The 17,634-nt window shown below is 43.3% G+C and overlaps 1 protein-coding gene across 3 annotated transcripts; it reads left to right on the top strand.

Moving 5' to 3' along the window:
* The first annotated feature begins 1,476 nt into the window (after positions 1–1,476).
* On the top strand, positions 1,477–17,181 carry LOC120056105 (protein lifeguard 3-like). 3 transcript variants are annotated; one of them, XM_039004275.1, is made up of 12 exons: positions 1,477–1,720; positions 9,280–9,590; positions 9,782–9,849; positions 9,938–10,002; positions 10,096–10,149; positions 10,271–10,321; positions 10,432–10,471; positions 11,871–11,908; positions 11,994–12,081; positions 12,269–12,364; positions 15,932–15,985; positions 16,234–17,181. In XM_039004275.1, the coding sequence occupies exons 2-12, from the start codon at positions 9,281–9,283 to the stop codon at positions 16,381–16,383; spliced, it is 1,014 nt and encodes a 337-aa protein (XP_038860203.1). In that variant the 5' UTR covers positions 1,477–1,720; position 9,280; the 3' UTR covers positions 16,384–17,181. The 3 variants fall into 3 exon arrangements, with proteins under 3 accessions (XP_038860203.1, XP_038860204.1, XP_038860201.1); XM_039004276.1 differs by having other exon boundaries at positions 1,478–1,720; positions 9,345–9,590; XM_039004273.1 differs by having other exon boundaries at positions 1,478–1,720; positions 9,276–9,590.
* Positions 17,182–17,634: the final 453 nt, after the last annotated feature.

The following is a 17,634-nucleotide window of genomic DNA, read 5'->3' as shown; positions in this document are numbered from 1 at the left end:
GCTGTATATCCTTATTTTGCAAATGTGAACGTTTAGCTGATCTGGAGTGGACTACATTTGTATTCGCTTGGATGACTAAGATCCATCATTATTAATGACTACCACCTAATGACTACCACCCACACCCAATCTACCACCACTTTTCTAATGAACACTCCTCCTCAATCTATTGTACATGGAACAACAACGTGTTCTATGTATTTATGATTCATATTACATTTTGTCAATAACAACTTCTACACATAATGGCAACATGCTTGAGTGAAAAAATATTTAAACATTTCTTCAGTCTTAATGGTGGTTACAGGGGTGATGCTGTTTCCCATCAGATTTCATAATATGCAAATATGTCAAAGTTATCAATTAGGAAGATGGTGCTGTTCAGAATGACAAGTTTATGAGTGTTGAGGTCACAGGAGGATGGTGGTACCTTAATTTGGGAGGACAGGCTCATGGTAACGGCTAGAGCGGTATAGTTGGAATGGTATCAAATACATCAAACACGTGGTTTCCTTGTGTTTGATGCCATTCCATTCACTCCGTTCCAGCCATTATTATGAGGCGTCCTCCCCTCAGCAGCCTTCACTGGTTGATGTTCACAGGACTCTCCTAATGCTATATTGAACGAGCACCATGGATGAAGAGAGGAAAACAGACAGCTTCTCTTGACCACACCTTCACCAAGTCATCCAATGTTTGCTTCATGAATAATTGTTGCATCTTCTAAAATAAATATAGAAACATTCTGAGACATATTTAACACAGATTCAACCACAAAGACCAGGGAGGTTTTCATTTGAGAGTGTCTCCCATTCTTCTCTGCAGATCCTCTCAAGCTCTGTCAGGTTGGATGGGGACCATTGCTGCACAGCTATTTCCAGAGATGTTCAATTGGGTTCAAATCCGGGCTCTGGCTCAGCCAATCAAGGGACATTCAGAGACTTGTCCCGAACCCACTCCTGTGTTGTCTTGGCTATGTGCTTAGGGTCGTTGTCCTGTTGGAAGGTGAACATTTCATAGATGAGAAATGTTGCTGAATTTCTGACAAAATCCATCTCGCTCCATCTTCTCCCACTGCTATTCAACCAGATGCGTCACATGTATACATCCAGTGAAATATCTGTCTCATTGTTCTATGGTAAAGGATTTGCATTCATTTTTAAATTGAGTTGCATGCTTGAAAATCTTATTTAATTTATTCACATATCAAGTTAGATGTTTGCAAGTGTTGCATTTATTCACACATCACGTGTGTTGTTGCATTTATTCTAAAAATAAATGACATGTTAGAAAATATTTTGTGCGACTATAAAGCTGATTATACAGGTGCAACTCATATTTTACATGTACAAATCATACTTTACATGGTTGCACACTTATGTCTTTATTTTACCTCCATGAGTTCCATTGACTCCACCCACTAACAAGTAACAACTCTTCTAAAATTCCAGGAAATGTTCTACGGCTCGAGCTGACATCTGTCTGCCTGCTGCGGGAGGAAACAAGGCGGGGTCAGAAAGAGTGAAAAGGGACCAGAGAGAGAGAGAAGCTAACAGTTTCAAAACTCGACGGAATTAGAGTTTCAAACTTCAATAATTTGATCATCTGTCGTTTAGAGATTGGGTGGTTATAGCCGTGTTATAAGACTGGTCGCCTTTATATCGTTTTTTTGTCTTGTTGTCATTGTTTGCGTTCTTGTTTTTCCTGGATTCATTGCGTGGTGAGTCAAACTATTTTTATACTTCCGGCACACCATACACTCACGGTGATCGTTTTAAAGAAAAAAGCATATGAATTGAATATGAGCTGAAGTTGATAGTCATTGGGTTACACCTGAATAGGCCTATTGTACACGTTACCTTGTGAGGCGGTTGTCTAAACCACCATTGAGCGAGGGGAGTTGGTCATTCTACCTTTTGCCTGCGACTTAACTTAAACACGTGTGTGTGTTTGTGTTTGCGTGTGTTGGCTATGGCCAAACATGGATACTTTGGTAGGGCTGTACGGACACGGGCCTTAGATCAGTGGGCTAAAGCGGTTTTGAATCGTGCAGACTGCTTGGGTTAGAAACCTACCCAACCAGTTAATGTTACACAACCACATTCTCACTTCAAACTCTCCCATGACTTACGGCTGAAGAAGTTACACAGTGTTTAGTCATAAGCCTGTGTGTCCCTACACACCCAACACACACGCAGGGATTGTTTTATGGGCGGCAAGCAGCTGAAGCATTTTTTCCAGCTGATATTTTTCACTGTTGCTTAGTACTGGAGATGTGACGTAATGGCATGTTGTAAAGGTGGAGGCCTACACCCAAACTATCCCTGTTTGTGGAAGTTTAGAGGCGTAATCCCTAACTGGGAACTCCCATAATGATCACTCCAAGTTAAATTGTATATATAAACTCTACTCTCTAAACTCTCTATCTCTGTCTTTAAGCTCGTGTTCAGTGTATGTGATAATGTGTGGTGTATGTAATAGTATAATAGTGGTTATTAGAAATTGAAATATCTGCCAGGAGCATGGTTGTGATGTGTGGTTGTGCTGCAGTGTGTGTGTGAACCACAGATATACAGTACCAGTCCAAAGTTTGTAAACACAACATTCAAGGGTTTTTCTTTATCTTGACTATTTTCTACATTGTAGAATAATAGTGAAGACATAAACTATGAAATAACACATTTGGCATCATGTATTAACAAAAAATGTGTTAAACAAATCAAAGTATATATATATATATATTTTTTTTTTTTTTACATTTTACCCGCTTTTTCTCTCCAATTTCGTGGTATCCAATTGTTAGTAGTTACTATCTTGTCTCATCGCTACAACTCCCGTACGGGCTCGGGAGAGACGAAGGTCGAAAGCCATGCGTCCTCCGAAACACAACCCAACCAAGCCGCACTGCTTAACACAACGCGCATCCAACCCGGAAGCCAGCCGCACCAATGTGTCGGAGGAAACACCGTGCACCTGGCGACCTTGGTTAGCGCGCACTGCGCCCGGCCCGCCACAGGAGTGCGATGAGACAAGGATATCCCTACCGGCCAAACCCGGACGACGCTAGGCCAATTGTGCGTCGCCCCACGGACAGAGCCTGGGCACGAACCCAGAATCTCCGGTGGCACAGCTAGCGCTGCGATGCAGTGCCCTAGACCACTGCGCCACCCGGGAGGCCATCAAAATATATTTTATATTCTTCAAAGTAGCCACCCTTTGCCTTGATGAAAGCTTTGCACACTCTTGGCATTCTCTCAACCAGCTTCACCTGGAATGCTTTTCCAACAGTCTTGAAGGAGTTCCCAAATATCCTGAGCACTTGTTGGCTGCTTTTCCTTCACTCTGCGATCCAACTCATCCCAAACCATCTCAATTGGGTTGAGGTCGGGGGATTATGGAGGCCAGGACATCTGATGCAGCACTCCATCACTCTCCTTCTTGGTCAAATAGCCCTTACACAGCCTGGAGGTGTGTTTAGGGTCATTGTCCTGTTGAAAAACAAATGAGAGTCCCACTAAGCGCAAACCAGATTGGATGGCGTATCGCTGCAGAATGCTGTTGTAGCCATGCTGGTTAAGTTTGCCTTGAATTTTAAATAAATCACTGACAGTGTCATCAGAAAAGCACCATCACACCTCCTCCATGCTTCACGGTGGGAACCACACATGCAGATATCATCCGTTCACCTACTCTGCGTCTCACAAAGACACACGATTGGACCCAAAAATCTAAAATTTGGACTCATCAGACCAAGGGACAGATTTCCACCGGTCTAATGTCCATTGCTCGTGTTTCTTGGCCCAAGCAAGTCTCTTATTATTCGTGTCCTTTAGTAGTGGTTTCTTTGCAGCAATTTGACCATGAAGGCCTGATCCACGCAGTCTCCTCCGCTTCGCTCCACAGGTAGTATTACCATTTCATTTTCATTTTCATTACAGTACAACGGTTTGATTTGTTTGATCTTAGCTAGCTACATAGCCGTCTTTGTATCAAAGATAATTGTGTAGTTATTGAGGTTCGCTAGCCAGCTATTTTCGTCCTAACGTAACGTAACGTAGTCAACACTGCTAGCTAGCCAGCTAGCCACCGAATAGCAGCACTGTAGAAACGATTACATTACAACGGAACGACTTGATTAGTGTAGTGTTAGCTAGCTACACAGTTGTCTTTGCTATCTTTGATTTGTTTGATCTCTACATAGCCGTCTTTGTATCAAAGATAATTGTGTAGTTATTGAGGTTCGCTAGCCAGCTATTTTCGTCCTAACGTAACGTAACGTAGTCAACACTGCTAGCTAGCCAGCTAGCCACCGAATAGCAGCACTGTAGAAACGATTACGTTACAACGGAACGACTTGATTGCGTAGTGTTAGCTAGCTACATAGTTGTCTTTGCTGTCCTTGTATCCAAGATAATTGTGTAGTTTAGAGAAATTTAGAGAAATTGTCGAGGTTACCTAGCCAGTTAGAGGTTACCTAGCCAGCTACACTTTCAAACAAAGTCAACAACGCAGCCACTGCTAGCCAGCCTACTTCACCAGCCAGCAGTACTATATCATTTTAGTCAATAAGATTTTATTTTTTTTTGCAACGTAAGCTTAACTTTCTGAACATTCGAGACGTGTAGTCCACTTGTCATTCTAATCTCCTTTGCATTAGCGTAGCCTCTTCTGTAGCCTGTCAACTATGTGTCTGTCTATCCCTCTTCTCTCCTCTCTGCACAGACCATACAAACGCTTCACACCGCGTGGCCGCCGCTACTCTAACCTGGTGGTCCCAGCGCGCACGACCCACGTGGAGTTCCAGGTCTCCGGCAGCCTCTGGAACTGCCGATCTGCGACCAACAAGGCAGAGTTCATCTCAGCCTATGCGTCCCTCCAGTCCCTCGACTTCTTGGCACTGACGGAAACATGGATTACCACTGATAACACTGCTACTCCTACTGCTCTCTCCTCGTCTGCCCACGTGTTCTCGCACACCCCGAGAGCTTCTGGTCAGCGGGGTGGTGGCACTGGGATCCTCATCTCTCCCAAGTGGACATTCTCTCTTTCTCCCCTGACCCATCTGTCTATCGCCTCCTTTGAATTCCATGCTGTCACAGTTACCAGCCCTTTCAAGCTTAACATCCTTATCATTTATCGCCCTCCAGGTTCCCTTGGAGAGTTCATCGATGAGCTTGACGCCCTGATAAGTTCCTTTCCTGAGGATGGCTCACCTCTCACAGTTCTGGGTGACTTTAACCTCCCCACGTCTACCTTTGACTCATTCCTCTCCGCCTCCTTCTTTCCACTCCTCTCCTCTTTTGACCTCACCCTCTCACCTTCCCCCCCTACTCACAAGGCAGGCAATACGCTTGACCTCATCTTTACTAGATGCTGTTCTTCCACTAATCTCACTGCAACTCCCCTCCAAGTCTCCGACCACTACCTTGTATCCTTTTCCCTCTCACTCTCATCCAACACTTCCCACACTGCCCCTACTCGGATGGTATCGCGCCGTCCCAACCTTCGCTCTCTCTCCCCCGCTACTCTCTCCTCTTCCATCCTATCATCTCTTCCCTCTGCTCAAACCTTCTCCAACCTATCTCCTGATTCTGCCTCCTCAACCCTCCTCTCCTCCCTTTCTGCATCCTTTGACTCTCTATGTCCCCTATCCTCCAGGCCGGCTCGGTCCTCCCCTCCTGCTCCGTGGCTCGACGACTCACTGCGAGCTCACAGAACAGGGCTCCGGGCAGCCGAGCGGAAATGGAGGAAAACTCGCCTCCCTGCGGACCTGGCATCCTTTCACTCCCTCCTCTCTACATTCTCCTCTTCTGTCTCTGCTGCTAAAGCCACTTTCTACCACTCTAAATTCCAAGCATCTGCCTCTAACCCTAGGAAGCTCTTTGCCACCTTCTCCTCCCTCCTGAATCCTCCTCCCCCCTCCTCCCTCTCTGCAGATGACTTCGTCAACCATTTTGAAAAGAAGGTCGACGACATCCGATCCTCGTTTGCTAAGTCAAACGACACCGCTGGTTCTGCTCACACTGCCCTACCCTGTGCTTTGACCTCTTTCTCCCCTCTCTCTCCAGATGAAATCTCGCGTCTTGTGACGGCCGGCCGCCCAACAACCTGCCCGCTTGACCCTATCCCCTCCTCTCTTCTCCAGACCATTTCCGGAGACCTTCTCCCTTACCTCACCTCGCTCATCAACTCATCCTTGACCGCTGGCTACGTCCCTTCCGTCTTCAAGAGAGCGAGAGTTGCACCCCTTCTGAAAAAACCTACACTCGATCCCTCCGATGTCAACAACTACAGACCAGTATCCCTTCTTTCTTTTCTCTCCAAAACTCTTGAACGTGCCGTCCTTGGCCAGCTCTCCTGCTATCTCTCTCAGAATGACCTTCTTGATCCAAATCAGTCAGGTTTCAAGACTAGTCATTCAACTGAGACTGCTCTTCTCTGTGTCACGGAGGCGCTCCGCACTGCTAAAGCTAACTCTCTCTCCTCTGCTCTCATCCTTCTAGACCTATCGGCTGCCTTTGATACTGTGAACCATCAGATCCTCCTCGCCATCCTCTCCGAGCTGGGCATCTCCGGCGCGGCCCACGCTTGGATTGCGTCCTACCTGACAGGTCGCTCCTACCAGGTGGCGTGGCGAGAATCTGTCTCCGCACCACGTGCTCTCACCACTGGTGTCCCCCAGGGCTCTGTTCTAGGCCCTCTCCTATTCTCGCTATACACCAAGTCACTTGGCTCTGTCATATCCTCACATGGTCTCTCCTATCATTGCTATGCAGACGACACACAATTAATCTTCTCCTTTCCCCCCTCTGATAACCAGGTGGCGAATCGCATCTCTGCATGTCTGGCAGACATATCAGTGTGGATGACGGATCACCACCTCAAGCTGAACCTCGGCAAGACGGAGCTGCTCTTCCTCCCGGGGAAGGACTGCCCGTTCCATGATCTCGCCATCACGGTTGACAACTCCATTGTGTCCTCCTCCCAGAGTGCTAAGAACCTTGGCGTGATCCTGGACAACACCCTGTCGTTCTCAACTCACATCAAGGCGGTGACCCGTTCCTGTAGGTTCATGCTCTACAACATTCGCAGAGTACGACCCTGCCTCACACAGGAAGCGGCGCAGGTCCTAATCCAGGCACTTGTCATCTCCCGTCTGGATTACTGCAACTCGCTGTTGGCTGGGCTCCCTGCCTGTGCTATTAAACCCCTACAACTCATCCAGAACGCCGCAGCCCGTCTGGTGTTCAACCTTCCCAAGTTCTCTCACGTCACCCCGCTCCTCCGCTCTCTCCACTGGCTTCCAGTTGAAGCTCGCATCCGCTACAAGACCATGGTGCTTGCCTACGGAGCTGTGAGGGGAACGGCACCTCCGTACCTCCAGGCTCTGATCAGGCCCTACACCCAAACAAGGGCACTGCGTTCATCCACCTCTGGCCTGCTCGCCTCCCTACCTCTGAGGAAGTACAGTTCCCGCTCAGCCCAGTCAAAACTGTTCGCTGCTCTGGCACCCCAATGGTGGAACAAACTCCCTCACGACGCCAGGTCAGCGGAGTCAATCACCACCTTCCGGAGACACCTGAAACCCCACCTCTTTAAGGAATACCTAGGATAGGATAAAGTAATCCTTCTAACCCCCCCCTCCCCCTTAAAAGAGTTAGATGCACTATTGTAAAGTGGTTGTTCCACTGGATATCATAAGGTGAATGCACCAATTTGTAAGTCGCTCTGGATAAGAGCGTCTGCTAAATGACTTAAATGTAATGTAAATGTAACAGTTGATGTTGAGATGTGTCTGTTACTTGAACTCTGAAGCATTTATTTGTGCTGCAATTTCTGAGGCTGTTAACTCTAATGAACGTATCCTCTGCAACAGAGGTAACTCTGGGTCTTCCTTTCCTGTGGCGGTCCTCATGAGAGACAGTTTCATCATAGCGCTTGATGGTTTTTGGGACTGCACTTGAAGAAACTTTTAATGTTCTTGAAATTTTCCAGACTGACTGACCTTCATGTCTTAAAGTAATGATGGACTGTCGTTTCTCTTTGCTTATTTGAGCTGTTCTTGTCATAATATGGCCTTGGTCTTTTACCAAAATAGGGCTATCTTCTGTATACCACCCATACCTTGTCACAACACAGCTGATTGGCTCAAACGCATTAAGAAGGAAATAAATTACCTTTTAACAAGGCACACCTGTTAATTGAAATGCATTCCAGATGACTACCTCATGAAGCTGGTTGAGAGAATTCCAAGAGTGTGCAAAGCTTTCATCAAGGCAAAGGGTGGCTACTTTGAAGAATCTCAAATATAAAATATATTTTGATTTGTTTAACACTTTTTTGGTTACTACATGATTCCATGTGTTATTTCATAGTTTTGATATCTTCAATATTATTGTACAATGTAGAAAATAGTAATAATGAAGAAAAACCCTTGAATGAGTAGGTGTGTAGAAATGTTTGACTTGTACTGTAAGCAGAAACATATGGAAACACTCCACTTCAACTTAATCTGCCTCTAGAGATACAACTAATATGAGCCCTTGACTACAAGAGCAATTTCAGTGTGTGTGTGAGTGTGCGTATAATCAGTGAGAGTAAAGGCTAAATATTTCAGAATTTACAATGAGATGTTTTTAAACTCCTTGTATACTTAATATTCTTTGTTTTAGAGAGGGAAAGTAGCCTAACTCATAAAGGCTTTGGCTTTGGCTGGCGCTTAGCCAAACTCGGCTAACAAAATAGTGTACCCTTAATAGATCTTCGCTTGAAAAATGAGAAAAAGCGGCTATAGTACTGTTTGTCCATCTTGAGACGCTGTGGCCAGTAATACTTCCTCAAATTTTTCTGAATTAATTTATCATAACTCAATAAATCTGTCATTCATTTTGATATTTTTGCAGAGGAGATCTTAGTCGTGCAATTTTACGTCTGAGATGTTTAGTGCAGTATTTCTCAAGTTAAAACATTTGCATGAAAATGAGTCATCTATCGTTGAATGACAACAAACACTTAATTGAAGAATCCCTACTGCTGACGAATGACTGACGAAGGGGCGGCTGACCACGAGGATTTTTGTGTGTGTGTGCACGAACAGACCAAAAACACTTGCCAAAGATCAAAACGAATATATTCACATACTGTTCTGAACTGTTTGGGGTGGGAAGCATGTTGACGCCTTAAGACTTCTGTCTTAGTTCTGGGTAGAATGGGCCATAACTACTTATCGCTCTCCCTCCTCCCCTCTCTCTCTTTTCTCATCCTCTCTCTCTCAGACAGTATGTCTCGGTCTGACTTCCCCCTGGGTTACGATGACTCTCATTCCCCCCTCTATGGCCCCCAAGGTGGTAACTACCCCCCTCCCCCTGCCTATGGCTTCCCTGCCAATGGAGGTCCCCCATCAGGCCAGCCCTCGTCCTTCTACCCCTCTGGTCCCCATGGACCTCCATATCCCGGCCAGCCTGCCGGATACCCTGCTGGGCCCTACCCAGGCCAGCCTCACCCCGGGGGTCCAGGGTACAACAACCAGCCTATGATGCCACCCATGCCACCTATAATCCCCCCTACGATGCCTAGCAGTGCACTGAGCGGTAAGCCTGAACCCTCCTCTCTCACCTGTCTGGGGCTTACTCTGAGTGTTCTGTTACTACTGAATAAGCTCCTTCACACAGTTAAAATAAATACTTGATACTATAGGTTCTACTTTAGTAGTTGATTACCAGGCATGTGTTCTGATGTGAACTGACATATGACTCTAATGATGTCTCTGCTGATGTCACAGGCGATGAAGAGGGGTTTGCGGCAGGCAGCTTTGATAGTCTGAAAGTGCGACACTCCTTCATACGAAAGGTGAGAACACAGCACGCACACACACACACACAGTTAACACACAAACACACAAGAAGTGTATAATATACTCTCTCCATTTTTCTCTTAGGTGTATATGATCCTGGCATCTCAGCTACTCGTCACTGTCGCAATCGTGGCCGTCTTCACATTTGTGTGAGTGTGTGTGTGTTACTTTGACTGTGTATTAGTGGTTTTGTGTTCCTGCACAAATGTGTGTTTGTATAACTGAGTGTCTCTTCTTTGCAGTGACCCTGTCAAGAAGTTTGTGATCGCAAACCCAGCTGTCTACTGGGCATCATTGTAAGTACTATTCCTTACTACTGACCTATGGGTTTACAGTACTGTTGGATTGACAGCTATACTGGCCTATGTTTTGCATGTCCTGTTTGATTGACAGCTGTGTTGACCTATGTCTTTGCAGCGCTGTGTATTTCGTCACTCACATTGTGCTGGTCTGCTGTAAAGGACCCAGGTGAGTCTCTTTCTTAAAGAATTCCTTTAGAAAATGATGACAATATAGTTGACAACAATGTTTTATTGTATTGAAGTGCTGTCCTAATGTGGCCACTCCCCTGTCTTTAGGAGGAAATTCCCATGGAATGTCATCCTGCTGGCCATCTTTGTAAGTAACTATTACTAGTCTGTACAGATCTGTTGAAAAAATGTCTAGTTGGAGGTCGTCAGAGCAGTCGGCTGTGAATGCCCTCACTTGCTACTACTTAATGCTGATTGTTAAGGTTCTGACTCACTACAGGCTGTCCAGCAAGAACAAGGCAGATGTGTCCATACGCAGAGTTGTATTTATCTTTGTCACCAACACACATAGTATGAACACACAAACTTTTCAGTGATTTACCTGAAAGGTAAGAACAATTATAAACTGGCTTGTTCGAGCTCTGAATGCTGAAAGCCATATACCACGGGTATGACAGAACATTTATTTTTACTCTTCTAATTATATTGGTAACCAGTTTATAATAGCAATAAGGCACCTCGGGTGTTAGTGGTATATGGCCAATATACCACGGCTAAGAGCTGTATCCAGGCACTCCTCGTTGCGTCGTGCATAAGAACAGCCGTTAGCTGTGGTATATTGGCCATATACCACACCCCCTCGTGCCTTATTGCTTAAATATAAAATGTTGTAAGCTATGCAATAGGAATATCTACACAGGAAAGAATGGCATAGCATCTATACAGGGATATTCACATAACAGCACATATTAACAACAGTGTATGTTTAAACATCTTGCAGGAGAGAGAGAGAATTAATTACATAGACAGGCAAGATTTATGGCCCTCTCTGGACTAGTGGAGATCTTATCTGATCTGTGTCCGGTACCAAATCTTACTGCTCGTACGGGAGAGCTGACGATAATCTCTGAAACTTCTAGAATCTCTCACCATGGCTTAACAGTAGCGCGAACTATGAAAGCGCAGCAGTAAAGTGTGCATACAGACTATAGGAATTAACCTTCTTGAAACAATAACGTCTACTGCGCAACACTCATGCATTAAACCCAATACAGACACTTATAAATCACATGCACATGGAGTATCTGAAATAAACTGTACATAAGCTGCAGCAGTACTATACAGCTACATATGTAACAAGGTAATTAGGCCTAAATGTAATTGCTTGCAGTCAATCATCATAATGTATCATTAACCCTCCTGACAATAAACCCCACAACTCACTTCTTGGATGCACGCACAATCTTCCTAAACACAACTTGCTTCTTCATCTTACAACTGAAAACACTGACCTGGAGTGGGAGGGGTCAGAGTCTAAATGTCCATTCGGGCACACTGATTGGTGGAAACCAGGGGGCTGTGATAGACAGCTGAGAAGGGGAGAAATCACTCTAACAGGACTGTGGGGAAAGTCAGTGCACAGGCGTGATCTTTTTTTACCCCTGCACTGGGCCACGCTAGTCTGTCATACTGCTCTATGAGGAACTTTATTGGTTGGTGCTGGCCTGCAGTGGTCTATATTGATCGGTGTATTCTGTGTTCTACAGACACTGGCCATGTCCTACATGACGGGCACCATATCCAGGTGAGAGAGAGACACACACACACACAAACACACACACCTGAGCGTGGTAGTAATGTCTGTCTGTCTGTGTGTCTCTGCTCTGTAGTTACTATGATACTAAGGCAGTGTTTCTGGCTCTGGGCATCACCGTCATTGTGTGTATCATCACCACTGTCTTCTGCTTCCAGACCAAGGTAAGAGACACCTGACGTTTGTGTGTGTGTGTGTGTGTGTGTGTGTGTGTGTGTGTGTGTGTGTGTGTGTGTGTGTGTGTGTGTGTGTGTGTGTGTGTGTGTGTGTGTGTGTGTGTGTGTGTGTGTGTGTGTGTGTGTGTGTGTGTGTGTGAGCAAGTGTTTGAAACTTCATAATGTATCTCTTCAGGTGGACCTCACTTCATGCACAGGCCTATTCTGTGTCCTGGGGATCGTTGTCATGGTGGCAGGCATCATCACAGCCATTGTGCTCTCCTTCAAATATGTGAGTTGGCATATTACGCGCGCACACATACACAAACACTCACACGCTAGTGGTGCGCGGGTCAGCTGTTTGTTCACCCGCACCCGCACGCAATTGCTAATAACCCACCCACAACCTCCAGACTATATGTGATGAAGTTAAAATCTGGGGCCCACACCGCAAATACTTTTTCTTTATTTAACCAGGCAAGTCAGTTAAAACTTCTTCTCAATAGGGGGTGCTGTTTGCACTTTGTAATAATTTCGTTCCCAAATTAAACTGCCTCGTACTCAATTCTTGCTCGTACAATATGCATATTATTATTACTATTGGATAGAAAACACTCTCTAGTTTCTAAAACCGTTTGAATTATATCTGTGAGTAAAACAGAACTCGAGTTGGAGCATTTTTCCTATGAGGATGTGAGAATGCTGAATTCTGCAAGCTGTTCCCAGGTCAGTTTATTAATTTGCCTGTCTTCTATTGGTTGAGATGCACTGCATACGCCTTCCCCTGGATGTCAGCGAATAGTGAGAATTGAAATGGTGTTTCTAGGCAGATCTGAGAGGTTATAAATGGCCTGGGAACGTGGGGTCCGGCCTTTGTTCACTTTGCTCTGACGCAGGAAGGACCTCTGGCTATCGTGATAGAAAGCTCCCTTTATAGCTCTTAGATATATCCGGCTCTGTTTTTATTTGATATAGGTGTTAAAGACATCATAATGTTGTTATATTAAACCGAGTTATATCAGTTTATATCGGTATATTGCGATTTTCGGATATTTATTTATGCTGCGTTTTATGGAGTTGGGCACGTCTTTGCCACATGGCTAATGTTTACTGCTAATTCCAACGTTGAAGGCGACAATCTACAACCGAGCAACGATTATTTTGGACTAAGGACACCTTGCCCAAGATTCTGATGGGAGTTCATCAAAAAGTAAGAACTATATATGATGTTAATTCGTTGTTCTGTTGAAAAATGTAGAACTATTATTCTGCTATTAATCTAGGTGCGGTCTCGCTTTAACGCACGCTGTATATTGTAGTAACGTTAATTTTAAAAATCTAACACAGCGATTGCATTAAGAACTAATGTATCTTTCATTTGCTGTCCAACCTGTATTTTTTAGTCAAGTTTATGATTAGTTATCGATTAGAATAGGTGCCTCTCCCAAGATTTCTCCCGACATTTTGTTTGCATTTTGGCTGCTATTCATATTGTATAACCACGATTTGTGCCGCTAAATATGCACATTTTCGAACAAACTCTATATGTATTGTGTAATATGATGTTATAGGACTGTCATCTGAAGAAGTTTGAGAAGGTTAGTGAAAAAATTAATATCTTTTGCTGGTTTATACGTTATCGCTATTTTTGGCTTGAATCAATGCTGTTGTGTGGTTGGCTATTGTAGTAAGCTAATATAATGCTATATTGTGTTTTCGCTGTAAAACACTTAAAAAATCTGAAATATTGGCTGGATTCACAAGATCTTTGTCTTTCATTTGCTGTACGCTGTGTATTTTTCAGAAATGTTTTATGATGAGTATTTAGGTAATTCACGTTGCTCTCTGTAGTTATTCTAGTCGCTTTGGTGAGAGTTGTGATGGTGGCTGCAATGGTAAACTATGATTTATACCTGAAATATGCACATTTTTCTAACAAAACATATGCTATACAATAAATATGTTATCAGACTGTCATCTGATGAAGTTGTTTCTTGGTTAGTGGCTATTTATATCTTTATTTGGTCGAATTTGTGATAGCTACCTATGCAGGAAAAAAATGGTGGAGTAAAAAAAGTTGTCTTTTGCTAACGTGGTTAGCTAATAGATTTACATATTGTGTCTTCCCTGTAAAACATTTTAAAAATCAGAAATGATGGCTGGATTCACAAGATGTGTATCTTTCATCTGGTGTCTTGGACTTGTGATTTAATGATATTTAGATGCTAGTATTTACTTGTGACGCTATGCTAGTCAGCTTTTTTACTGATGGGGGTGCTCCCGGATCCGGGATTGGGAGGAAGTAGAAGTTAAGAACAAATTCTTATTTACAATGATGGCCTAGGAACAGTGGGGTAACTGCCTTGTTCAGGGGCAGAACGACAGATTTTTACCTTGTCAGCTCGGGGATTCTATCCACCAACCTTTCGGTTGCTGGCCCAACACTCTAACCATTAGGCTACCTGCCGCCCCAAAATATAGAAAATGCGCTATAGGCTAGAGTCAAAGACGGCAGAACGATTTTTTGACAGGGGTAAATGCACATTTTTTTTTGCCTGATTTTAGATATGTTTCTGCGTATAATTTAAAACACTTTGGAAGGCTATTTGTTAGTCAACTTGTCTATAATTTGATTCATGCAGCTTCTCTTTTGTCATTATATGTTGCCCTAGAAGACTAAGTAAACCCTTGCTCAACAAAATAATGTCATAATTCGATCGAATGAATGCTTCAATGTAGTTAACAGAGAACTTTACCTGTCATCTTCTTTCACGGAGCACAGATGTTTAGGAACTGGGAAAAAATGCTATAACAAACTGATTTTCTGTGCAAAATTTCAGGAAATAAGGAAGTAAGAAGTAAGGAAATAGAAAGCTGTGAAAACGAACCAACATGTTTCTTAAGTTTTCAGTTTGGCTTGGATGCAAATTTTGTGTGTTTGAAATACTATCAGCTTTTATGATGCTGATAAAGACAGCAACTCTACAGATGGTATCTAACTAAGCATTCACATTCTCTCAAGATGCTGAAAGAAATAAATCATATTTCTCCTCCTGTTCCCAAGTCAAAATGTTGCCTACATTTTTTTTTTTTTTTACCAGGAAAAGCCCATTGAGACCCAGAGTCTCTTTTTCAATGGAGATCTGGCCAGTTTGGTGTATAATTTTACTGTGAGAGGTTATAGACCTACAGTCATTGTCCTAATTTCAGTTTCCATTTAACCCATCTGAACAGTAGGCTACAGTTCCGTTTATGTGCCGTAGGCCTGTTTGAAGTCCCCGATTTGTGTAGCGCCTCAGAATCATCACGCATAACATAGAAAAGTAATTTTTGGGAAATATTTGGTGAAGTGGCAAAATAACTTCAAATCTTTCCTAAATATGACTTTTCTGGCTCTCCCTTTTCTTTATTTTCTACTGTCCTTTCGCAGCTTTTCTCTTATTGAATTAAACTCGCATTGTACTTTTTGCCTCCGTGGATTGACATGAACTTTTTCTGCCCGTTCCCAAAAGCATTTGGTGATTAGCGTGTAGGCACATACATTTGAACCCTAAAGTTAGCCCAAAATAATGAAAGAAAAACCTTAATGTAGACAATAGATATAAATTGCACAAGAATAAAACATTCATGGATTTTTTTAAAGGTATTGTTTTGTCTTTATTCAACCCGCCCGCCACCCCCCTTGCCCTTCATCCACACAATATTGAATTACCCTAAACCCGTCCGCCCCTCGGATATAACCCATGCATCACTAACACACACACACCTTTAGCCATACCTAGTCATGTTTGTTTTCCATGTCTATTGTATTACAGTAATGGTTCAGTGTTTTCTAATGGTGTCGTCTCCTCCTGGCCAGATTCCTTGGCTTCACATGGTGTATGCGGCCGTTGGCGCAATAGTCTACACACTGGTGAGTACAATACACAAGTAGATGTAGTACAGACAGAGCCACTTTCACTGTATACATTTGTTTCTTCCTACAACATATATGTATAATATATTGTGCTTTGTAGTGATGATATTCTGACACATTTTGTAGTTGTGTTGCTAGTGTTATCAATGTACTGTTTTCTTGTCTGCATTGACTTATTGCTGGTACATTACTAATATATTGCTCATATATTTTCTGACATTTTGCTGGTGTATTTCTGTGTGTAGTTTCTGGCGTACCACACACAGCTGTTGATCGGCAAGGGGAAGAACTCTATCAGTCCAGAGGAGTATGTGTTCGCAGCGCTCTCCATCTACATCGACATCGTTCAGATCTTCCTGTGCCTGCTGCAGCTTATTGGTGCAGCCAACAGATGAATCCCTGGAAACAACGTTCCTTCCCATCCCCTCCCCCCCTGAGACAGGCAGACTCAGCTCACCAGAGTGCAACTGTACTCACTATAGAATTAGAATGAGTAGAATGGAAATACTGGTGTACCTACCACAGAACGTTGTTTTGAATGGGAACGTTCTTTCTACTAATTCTAATTCTATGGATTTGACTTCGCTAACACACATATTTAGCCATTTTCATGAAGTCTACTCTTCTGCTAAAATGCATCTGCTTGAAAAGACATATGTAGTAATATATCAGTATAGACACCAGTGGTGTAAAGTAACTAAGTAAAAATACTTTGAAGTACTACCTAAGTAGTTTTTGGGGTATCTGTACTTTACTTTTTCTATTTTTGACAACATTCACTTTTATTCCACTACACTCCTAAAGAAAATATATAAGTTTTACTCCCGTACATTTTCCCTGACACCTAAGAGTACTTGTTACATTTCGAATGCTTAGCAGGACAGGAAAATGTTCCAATTCACACACTTATAAAGAGAACACGTGGTCATCCCTACTGCCTCTGATATGGCGGACTCACTAAACACAAATGCTTCGTTTGTAAATTATGTTGGAGTGTTTGAGTGTGCCCATAGCTATCCGTAAAAAAAAATAAAACAAGAAAATAGTGATTTTGCTTAATATGAGGAATTTTAAATGACTCATAGCATTTGCTATACCTTTATTTAACTAGGCAAGTCAATTAAGAACAAATTATTATTTACAATGACAGCCTCCCTGGCCAACTGTGCACCACCCTATGGGACTCCCAATCACGGTTGGATGTGATACAGCCTGGATTTGAACCAGGGACTGTAGTGACATCTCTTACATTGAGATGCGGTGCCTTAGACCGCTGCACCACTCGGGAGCCCCTTTGGATAGTTAAGTATATTTTAAACCTTACACTTTTAATCAAGTAGTATTTTACTGGGTGACTTTCACTTGAGTCATTTGCTATTAAGGTACAGGATCTTGACTTTTACCAAAGTATGACAACTGGGTACTTTTTCCACCACTGATAGACACACTGAATACAAAGCTGTAACTTTAATCTAGCTATCTTTATATGAAGATTTTTTTTATTTGATATTTTTTGTTTAAGGTAAAAATGTGTGTTATGAGCTGGGAGCAGCAAGATACTTTCTGAACTAGTCCAATAGGTTTGTGCCTGCTGAAGGCAACCCTGAGGTGTGTTCACTAGAAACTCTTGTTTTGTTGCAATGCGA

The sequence above is a fragment of the Salvelinus namaycush genome, chromosome 11 (assembly GCF_016432855.1).
Source record: "Salvelinus namaycush isolate Seneca chromosome 11, SaNama_1.0, whole genome shotgun sequence".
Lineage (NCBI taxonomy): Eukaryota > Metazoa > Chordata > Actinopteri > Salmoniformes > Salmonidae > Salvelinus > Salvelinus namaycush.
Note: the sequence above shows the minus strand (reverse complement) of the source record. Positions and strands in the feature narration are given on the sequence as shown.

What these genes read in the sequence shown, in the direction of transcription:
- LOC120056105 (XM_039004275.1), top strand. Translation starts at nt 9,281, where the DNA reads ATGTCTCGGTCTGACTTCCCCCTGGGTTACGATGACTCTCATTCCCCC. An exon ending in GCCTAGCAGTGCACTGAGCG is followed by an intron (nt 9,591 to 9,781) that starts GTAAGCCTGAAC and finishes CTGATGTCACAG; the next exon opens with GCGATGAAGAGGGGTTTGCG. An exon ending in GCGCAATAGTCTACACACTG is followed by an intron (nt 15,986 to 16,233) that starts GTGAGTACAATA and finishes TTCTGTGTGTAG; the next exon opens with TTTCTGGCGTACCACACACA.